This window comes from Ylistrum balloti, unplaced genomic scaffold, assembly GCF_031769215.1.
Source record: "Ylistrum balloti isolate Yb309-2 unplaced genomic scaffold, AGI_CSIRO_Ybal_v1 Utg370452, whole genome shotgun sequence".
NCBI lineage: Eukaryota > Metazoa > Mollusca > Bivalvia > Pectinida > Pectinidae > Ylistrum > Ylistrum balloti.
The window spans coordinates 1,607,191-1,617,720 of record NW_026782300.1 but is presented as its reverse complement, the minus strand read 5'-3'; the positions used below and the strand labels follow the sequence as shown (position 1 = coordinate 1,617,720).

At 35.1% G+C, this 10,530-nt stretch overlaps 1 protein-coding gene across 1 annotated transcript; it reads left to right on the top strand.

Moving 5' to 3' along the window:
- Nucleotides 1-182: 182 nt before the first annotated feature.
- Nucleotides 183-10,530, top strand: LOC132555113 (uncharacterized). Its single transcript, XM_060219456.1, has 13 exons — nucleotides 183-239; nucleotides 1,212-1,330; nucleotides 2,030-2,174; nucleotides 2,438-2,544; nucleotides 4,091-4,194; nucleotides 4,524-5,789; nucleotides 6,569-6,666; nucleotides 7,096-7,221; nucleotides 7,731-7,819; nucleotides 8,219-8,274; nucleotides 8,612-8,672; nucleotides 9,059-9,171; nucleotides 10,086-10,530. Exons 1-13 carry the CDS (start codon nucleotides 183-185, stop codon nucleotides 10,139-10,141), a joined length of 2,397 nt encoding a protein of 798 aa, XP_060075439.1. The 3' UTR covers nucleotides 10,142-10,530.

Genomic DNA, 10,530 nt, shown 5'->3' with positions numbered 1-10,530 from the left:
ATTTATCAAGAAAACTGTTTATAACTAAAAACACATTTTCCGGATAAATGACGATGTTATTGGTTTTATTTCTGAAAATCAATCTTCATCGTGTATGTGTTTGATGCAGCTGGTGCAATGCACGGAGAAAGCAAAGTTGCAAAGAAGTCAGATTACGAATCCAAAGCGCGAAATGAAAACAAATGGCGTCAGCAGCGAAATTGAACAAAAACATTTGTGCAAAATTGCATATGAGAGAGGTAAACTTACACAAACATATTCTGTTTTCAAGCATATTGCATTTATCTGTCATTGTTTTCCCACTGATTATTCTATTTGGCCCCTAATTACGATAGAATCGTTCAATTTTACGAAGGCGATTAAAAGTACATGTGTACTTCAGCCTGCCTTTTGTTCAAAATCATGATTTATTGCTGTAAACTGAAACAAAGATGATATATTTATTTCCACAACTACTATACCTTGTTGCTACTAAGTTTTGCATTACAATACTTATGAAATTTATTTATTAAACATGTGAATTTGTCTGATTTGAATTCTACCTCACGCCAGACTGTTTACTAAATCTCCCGTAAATGGTATCTGTCAGTCTGCCGCATGACCATACTGACTGAATGCACGTAGAATAGGAAAATGATAGTAACAGTCAATATCTGACTCACTATTCCCAAACCCAATGTAAGTGAATAGTTTCCACAACTAATATAGGCCAAGTGTTTGTATTTGACCATCAAATTTCTAGGCCTGTCCAATATAAAGCATTATAATAGACGTATAAAGATTGTAGATTTATCATAATTATGCTATTTTTTGAAAATTTGTTATACATATTTATTTCTTGAACATGTTCTATAAGGTATTTATGATAAGTTGTTGTAATACATCACCTATGTCTTAGACTGGATCCCTCTCTTGTAATATGGTTATTGTTGACTGATTGTTTCAGAGGTGAAAATATCAATTTGAGTCTGGTGGAAATTAATAGGATGACATTATCTCAATATAAATGGTCAAATGGTTGGATTTTAGCTTATGGTTTTTCCAGTGAAAATCCAAACTGTCTCAAGTTGTCATTGTCTATACAACTGTTTTTTGGAAACTGTTTGTATTGTTCTAAGGAAGACATAGTGACTCTCATAACAATTACATTCATGCAGTAATCGATGATAAGATTTACTCTTAACTTAAATACATATATCTCCACTTTTCAGACATTTGGCGCTTTTCAGAAACATCGAAGATCATTCCATCAACGAATATTCTCACGAATACCAGCAAGACTTTGTTATCGTTTAAAATCACTTGTTTCACAAGACATTTTAGAGGAAGGGTATGTAAAGATTCTCTTGCTGTGAAATTTTAGAAACTTTACTGGAAATCAAACCCTAAATAGCATGTTACGATGAATATATATTGAATATTATATGCACTTTTTATTTCGTTACTGGTAATGTTAAGCTCATAAGCTTGATAATGTACCAAATGTGATTATTACTTTATCAACCTACTACCAGTTTGTGGCACTGTTTGATATTTACAAAGGGCAGTCACAGATACAAAATCAGGTACCCAGATTTCATTACCCAGCAGAATAACTTTAGATAGTGAAATTAATCCTTTGTGAACTGCTTAATTGATGATATTATTGAATAAGTGATTTTTTTTTGCATCATTTTGTAACTGAAACAATGCAATAAACACTCCTATTGGACCAAAAGTTTGTGGGAAGGCATGTTGTGTGGATAATGCCATAGACTATCTGAATGAGATTACTATGGCATTATCCACACACCACTGGTCCGATAAGATGCTTTATGTAACAAAATACTGCTGCAGAATTATAACAATATTGCATATAAATATCTTACAAACATATAAAGTGTCATTGGTGATTGAAGATAGAACAAATGAGTGAGGTATAATACTACTGTTAATATTTTCTCCTGCTGAGACAGACGACATATTATTTGGTTACACATTTTGAACAAGTTAAAATACAGTATGGATAATTGTTTTTAACAATTTGCAGCCATGTGTTTCTTGGGTTCACAAAGTGTGGGCAGTTTGTGGTGTCCTACTCATGTCAGATGATGTCGGATGAACACCTAGGCTTCCCATCCTATAACTATGCACTGCAGTGGTGGAAGTTTATCCCTAATTCTCCATTAAGAAAGGTCAGTGATATTAATTTCATACATACCTGATATATCAATGTAGGCAACTGTGTATTGGGTTAACTTGAATTTGATTAAAGGAATTCCACCTTAAGAAACTTTGTTGAAAGGTTATACCCAATGGTTGGAATATTCCTTATCTAAATGCAGAGAGTAGCTTTCAAGTACCATTTTCTGAAGACATGTGCCTGATAGTATATATTTACTATTCAAAACATGTTCTTTTCATGCATGCTTTATTTTGTGTTGTGATAATGTTTCAGGTTAGTGAAGTAAAATTATTTGGTGAAGAGGAGGTGACTCAGGATCTATTCATATCTTTCTGTGAATGGCCACAGGACCACTCCAAAGTTCTTGTCTTTGGTCACAGGTAAGGACCACTTTAAATCTGTAGTGGCAGCCATAGTAAAGATGCTGGAAAGAAAATTTTTTGGGGGAAATGAGTGGAAATACTTAGTATACAACCTTAAATGGCTTTAACAAATATTAAGTTATCAGAAAAATGCTTTATCTTTACATTGATGTGGCATGGGTTACAAAATTGGTGCCTTTATGTAGGGAGAAATCACTATTGACCATGACCAAGTCAAATTTTAAATTGGATAGATAGTCAGAACCCTTTGGACTAGTAAGGACATCTCCCAAGTTCTTTTCTTTGGTCACAAGTCAGGACTTATAGGTTTACAATAAATATCACAAAATGAATTTTTACTTAAAAACATGGGTTTCACATGAAAATTCTGGGTTTGGATACAAGTTTTCTCAATTTACAGTGAAACTATATATGTTTGTGGGTCACTCTAACCTATATTCTGACTTTTGGCCTATATTGAAGAAAAAGTTTGGGCTCTATCTCCTACACTTCTAACCAATGGAACTTCATACTTTGGGTATGGGTTTATCTTGGTAAGGCAATGTGACCTTCTTTACCTTAGACCTATAACGACAAAGTTGTCTGAGCCCAGTCTTCTGCAGTACCTTTCTCTGGAACTTTACACTTTGGGTAGGGTAGGAGACTGTCATACACTGAAGACGGCTATAAGTCGTTATTTTGTTATCAGATCTGTAGAAGCCCTCAACTTTGCCAACTGTTTAATGATTCAATTTGACACAGTCAATATATAGCGGTCTGGTGTCTCGATACCTTTTTGCAGAGTTTAGATTTCACACTGGTATAAATTTTGAAGTCATGCAATTGGGGAATTCCAGTTCTATTTATAGCGTAATCTCAGCAGTCAAAATAGGTAAACAGAGTTACAGGTATGAATCACTGGTTTTCATTATGTGTCAACTTAGATACTGAATAAATCATTACAACTCGTGGGTAGTATTCATTGTTATTCATTCACTCGGCACGATGACAAAAGGTGACACTGACATAACTAACAATGACTTAAGTCTCTCAGCACTGTAGCCTATTCATGCTGCGTGGCTTTTGATAGCCCATGATACCATCACACAAAACAGAGAGTTCCTAACTAAGTTGTTTGAGACTACAGGAATATTAGATATGTTGTAAAAATATGACTGTCCAAGCCATTAGACATCGCGTTACTGGACTGTTGTACAAATTATAGGTGTTAATAAAATGTTTCCAATTTCCATTGATTTGTTTCAAGCACCTTGGGAATTTTAGGGGTCATATATATTTAGTGCTTCGATGGCTGTGTGAAAATCGCTACTATGAAATGGGCACTGAAATTTCTCGTTTTACAGTATAACACAGATTTATTTTTTTGGTAGGACTTTAGAAAAAAATATTTATTGCTTTGGAGTTTCCTGCTTAGATATAAACTATCAAGTAAAATGAAACAAAGATTTTTTGAAAAATTACTTCTGGGTTATTGAGACTTGCTTGCTGTACAAGTGCTCTGTCCTTAGGTAGGTGTTATACATTAAATGTTTGATGGTTCTAGTTTGCCTGGCCAGGACCCAGACAGTTGCTGTCAATGCTACTTCACCATCACATCCTTCCCTGCAACAGCCACTTGTCTAGTCTGCCAACAATTGTGTGCTGGAGGTAAGTGTTGAATGTGCAGAATTTCTAAAAAGCATTGAGTTTGTTAAGTTAAGGAAATGCATCATGTATTCATGTTTCTTGCTTTAAAACAGGCTGTAATTATATCAGGTAACTAGATTAGTGGAGGGGTAGCACTATCTTCTAACATGGATTTCTACAATTTATTGATTTGTGGATAAAATCATTTACAGTTAATTGTCCACAAAAATTAATGATTTTCCAGTATTGAATATTTATGTTACAAATTCAGCTATGTTGTTATTTTTGCTGTATTTTCTTTATCACTACAAATGGTAAAAGATTTTTGAAAGGCTTAACTTCTGTTCTAGGTAAAAAAGAAGCAACATCACCAAAAAGATGTCTTCAACATGGATTTTCTGTTCACACTAAGTTCGAATTGACACCTCCTTTTCCACCATTCGCACCAAGAACTCAGCTTAAAATTAATGGTGTAGCTGTAGTAAATACTGGTGACTCAATTATTGCATTACATGTGGCTATAGGAAACAGCACTGACTTAGCAGCAAATGAAGTTCTTTGTCTAAAGAAAACTATGGAGGGAGATTTTAAGGGAGGTAACTCAGGAACAGAACGACCTTTGTTACTGAGGTCAGAAAGTACTTTATCTGAAGTGTGTTGTGAATGTGGTTTTAAAATTCAGGATTCTGAAAATTGGGAGCAGAATGATGATAGTCAGAAAGAAAATGTCAAAAAACATACTTTAAAAGATTATTTTAAACAACGATCTCCTAAACCTAGTCCAGGACATTCCGATTTCCAGGGACGTTCTCCAAAGCCAAGCCCTGCTGCGGACTGGTACAATGAACACCAGGGAAAATCACCAAGGTCAAGTTGTGGTGATTGGAATAGTGAGTTTCATGGGTGGTCACCCAAAGCCAGTGCTGGAGATAAACATGTTGACTGTCACGACCTGGAAAGGAAAAATGGAAATATTTGTGATGCCAATTCTCCAGACTGTTTTGACTTTTCATGCGAGTCACCATCTATAGGACCAAGTCGACGAGATCGCAGCATCAGTAGGAATTCTTACCAGCAACAACAGAATGTTGATTATAAGAATGTAATGTCACCAAAAATGGACAATGCAGCAAACAATACATCGGATATTAAAAATGTGATGTCCCCAAAGTCTGATAACTCTAGCATCAACAACTGTACTCCCCGAACCAGTCCCCGTGCCAATGTAGTGGATAGTAAAGGCATAGCTGTGTTGGCAGATGGGTGTTGTCCAGCCTGTGGGGCCCCCTCGGTCCTAGGGGTGACTCATGGTGGTCGATCAGGGAACACAACACCTAATATTGGAAACCGTGTGGGATTGAGTAGTAGTAACACTAATGTAACAGGCACACCTCAGAATAACAAAATAATACTCTCAGGAACATGTAACCCTGTTGGGACTCCTCTTGTGGGGTCACAAAGGTCATTCTGGTCACCTTCCATCAGCAGTGGTACCTCACGCAGCACAGACAGTATCTACCTACAGACAAATGAATCAAAAACCGTATCTTACATGGTGCGTACGTTTACACAGATGAATATACCTGGTGACCAAGATCGGAATGTTCCTACTGATGGTGGGTAGTTGAATAAGTATTGTATTTAAATTTATTTATATTTTGTATAGAAAGGTCTTTAATTTTGGGATCCAAACTCAGTCATGTGAGCTGTTTTAAAAGGCATTGGATTTTCAATCCAGTAGGATGCAGGCCTTAGAAGTGTTGTGAGTACTCAGTCAGATAGGTCACGTCTTAAAAATGTTGTGCACTGGTATAGGCTGTGGGTCTTATGAATGTTTAATTGTCAGGTGGCAATATGTCTTGCAAACATTCTGTACAATCAGATAGGCTTTATGATTTATGAATGTTAGGTAATCATTCAGGTAGGCTGTAGTGTGACTTACTGTTGGGCCCTCAATCAGGTCAGCCATGTATCTTACAAATGCTGGGTAGCGGGATAGGCTGTGAGTGTTACAAAAGTATCTTAATCATTCAGGTACTGATCTGAACACCATATTGCTCATGGGTTTCACAGATGTTGGCACTCTCTAAGAAAGGCTGTGGGCTTTGCAAAGGTTTGCATTTAGTCAGATAGGCTGTTAGACTTACAGATATTTGATACCCATTCATATAGTTTGTCGGCCTTAAATATCTTGGATACTCCTGTAGATAGGTTGTGGTATGATTAAGACTGCTAAAATAACTTTTGAAGGGATTTTACTTAATTTCATCAACATTGCTTCTCTGTATAGACATGGTATAGTGTTCAGTCGTGTTGTGTCATTTGTGTATGAAAATCTTATTGTTAATTCTAGGTTGCATCCTTTTTAGATACAGTGTTATCCTATCATTTTTAGATGATCTTGACCTTGCTTACCGTAGTGTCTTACCTATTGAAGTAGTGGCTGGAGATAACCACCCAATGTGTCCAGCTCTTCCTCTTGACCATTGTCAGGTAGGTTTAAAAGTAACTAGAAATGACCAGCATGAAATAGATTGTTGTATGTATACTGAAGACTTCATTTATTCAGGAAATAAGCCCATAACAATAGGTTACCTGGACTTATTGCAGAATTAAAACGACATGTAATGTAAGTAGTAGAAAAGTTTCCCATCAATGGAAAGCACAGAGGGCCTGAATATCCTTAAAAGGAATAGAAAACATCACATGGAAAGTTAGAAAAGAAAACATATTTGTTAAAATATGACATTTCTAAAACTTTGTTCAGTGCATCTTTAGAAAACCTTGTTGTTTTTTTGTTTTTTTTTTTTTGTTTAATTTGCTCTGAAATATTATGAGAATTTAGTAGGCATTACATGGAAATAAGATAATGACAATGTAATGTGATTTCCAAGTGCATTTTCTACTTGCTGTACATTGTAGGAGGGCCTTCGGATCACACAGATGACATTTGATGTAGAACACTACCTGGAAGAAATCATTGGTCACACCGCCAGCTGGGGACACCGATATGTGGCCTTCACCAACTATGATCTACAGATACTTGATGTGAGGTTCCCCTGTACCCATCTGCAGTAATCAAAATATTACAAGTTTTCAAATTCTTTTGTATTGCTTTATAACTTTGTTTAACTTTCAGCCAAACCATTGCTACAAAATCGGCATATATATATATATATAAACACCCTTTATTGTTATTTGTCATTTCCACTATTATTTTTTTTTTTTTAAATGACTTTAATATAATGAAGTGAATATATTTATGTTTTTTAAATGTGATAAGAATTTGTTGCTAATGTGGTGCAAGGAAATCCATCTCCCTGAAATTTGATTGAACTTTTGGTAATATAATATTTAAAGATCTTTGAGGTGTTGATGTTGATGTACAGAACACCACAAATATTTTTGCTATTGATGTTTGTAAACACCACAAATCTTAATGTTATTAATGTTTGTAAACGCCATGAATCTATATGCTATTGATGTTTACCACAGATCTCTGTGTAAGTGCTGTTTGTAAACACTATACATCTGTATGCTACCTTATGTTCTCATAGGTATGTCCAGACACTAATGCAGTCATTGGCAAAGTTTTTGTCCTCATACATGCAAGGGAAGAATCTGACAATCCGAAGAGGAAAAGAAGGCAAGTCAATTTAATTAAATTTTCAACAGCTGTGTCCTGTTTTCAGTGTGTAAATCTATAGCATTCAGGTCTAGCTGAAATTAGAATTTTTTGAAAAAATTATGAATTGACAAGTTGTTGTGTCACAAGAGACTCACTGGTGGATTCTGGATTACAGGTATAATACCATAGGCTTTAAACACAAGAATTTTTGTCTGATATTGATGTTAAAAAGTTCAGTTGTAGGTACATGTTGTCATAACTTTCGTGCTTACCTCTATTTTAATGGAGGCAGTGTATATATACCTACAAATCTAGTTATTTTTAATGTGTCATTGTATTGTTATTCTTTTTCAGCAGTTCTACAGAAAAAAGGTTAGAAATGAATGTCTATAAACTAACTATTGTTTCTTTCCCCAGACAAGCTGTCAAATTATACCAGACCAGCTTCTGCTTCAGCTGGAGTTTAACCACAGGTACTACTTTTATATATGCAGAGGGTACAGTGAAGGGTATTGTGGACAGATGTCATTGTTTTATGCTTGGGGGGAAAAAAGATAGTTTTTCAATGAAATGAAACATCAGAATGTCAGTTTGTTTTGGTAAATGTATCTCTTTTAGTCACTTATAAATGCAACAATGGGAAAAATATTAACTTATTGATATAGGATTGATATTCAGGCCTTTGAAACAGTAAGGGGTGGGTATATATCCCCAATATATGTCATTGTAGTGAAAAATAGGGGATGGGCATGGACCATTACAGAGTTAATTACCTTAACTGATCAGTGTGTATTGCATTTCCATTCTCAGGAGGATTTGACACTTTAAGTGCGGACTGCCTGACAGAGGTCGATGAAATGAATATCAGAAGGTAATTAGCCTGTAAGATTTGTCATATTTACTTTGTTTTCTGTGTGATTCATATAATATAAATGAAATGCCATGATTTTAGTATTTCATAATCTATCATGCACTCTTATTCCTACACAGCCAAAACCATTAGCATGCAAAAGAAAATAACTTCATATCGTTGAAGCCTTGAAATAATAATAATGTAGTCTACTGAAGCTGATTAAATGCTGATATTGTAAAAGGCTATAAGAGTTTCTCTGCCAACTCTTAAAACAATTGTTAAATTTTATTGTCACTTCACAATGTTGCTGTCTGGCAATTAGGCTGCAAATTTAATAGTTCTCTGTGTCATTTTGTATGTTTGATATGTATTAAAGCAAACTCCGGTTTTGTTTACATTTCCAGACAAGAATGGAAGCCAGGTCATAAAGAATGTTCATCACTTCGACGCCAGTTGTTCATTCCCCAGTCTTCTCAAAGACATGTTAATGTCTTGTCCAACGAATCTGTGTTCAAAGGTAAATATTTCAAAGTTGTTAATCACCTTTACATCAAGTTTTTCTGTTTATATCCTGTAACATTTGATTACACTCATAGATGCATGACATGGGTAAATATTTGAAATAAAGTTCATGAAATATTGATTTGGGGAAAACCTTGAAGGTAACATCTAGATATTTAATGTTCTTGAAATATTGATGTATCTGAGGGGAAAAAATCAATCATTATTAAATAAAGTTTGATACAGAAGACTGGGTCAAAGGTCACAAGTCAACAAGGATAGTGGTGGCCATTGGTGTGTTTTAGATCTCCATTATTTATAGTTTCTAAGAAAAGTGAAAAATCTTGCAAATATACCATTCACAGGAGAGAATTATTATAATGGATTTTGTTTGCATGATGCCATGAAAGATGGAAAAAAAAAGTTCTTCAAGACCTGAATGTCACAACTCCCATGCTATTATGGTCTACAAGTACGTCAGTGAGCAGAGCTGTAAAATCCGGTGTTCAGTGATGTACTAAACTGTAGACTGACTAGCAAAGGATCTCATGGTAGCATAAGGAAATGGCTGACCTTCCCTAGAGAAACTCTGTATTTATAGGACATATTGCAAGGAAGGCCCATTTCACTCCAGTATCATTGTATGGTGAATTTTTAGAAGTTGTGTGACCTTTAACATTGACTGATGACCACCTCAATATTATAAGGATTAGAACTTGACACAATTGGGTAAATATGAACCAAACACAAAATATCACATTGATTTTGAACAGACTGGGATGTGATGAACAGCAAATCCCAGCATGAAAAATAAGTCATTTGGTTTGAATTATCTGCCTTTGCTAGTTCCTGGATATTTCTGAGGTCTCCAGAAAAAGAAATTAGAGTTAAAACATGCTAACGTTGCCTGTTATCCTATTATTTTTTCAGGTAAATCCTTGTCAATGATCATCTCACCCCATCTCCATGTTGCCATTGTGATGTAAAAGATCTGGAAAGACCAAATGATATAAACTGTCGTCAATCATTGTTTATGAAGATACTGAAGAAATCACTTTTCATTTTTTGTTTTAAATGTTCTTGTGGAAATGTGACATTTTGTATTATACAATAACCGCAGGTATACATCTGTTTAACATACATGAATGACACCTCAGTTTGGCTGAAATACACATTTGTGGTGAAGAAGAAACTGTGTGACTAAGGTTGCTTTCGTGCAAGTGGTTGAAATGCTTTGATGAGTTAAAACTACAAGAAAAATACTAGGTACAGATCATGACCAAGGCTTGACTGCAGAATGTTTGCCATGTGTAGATCGAGGAGTCCTGTTGTACCTGTATGAAACTAACTTGCTGAACATCACTATTTTTCAGCA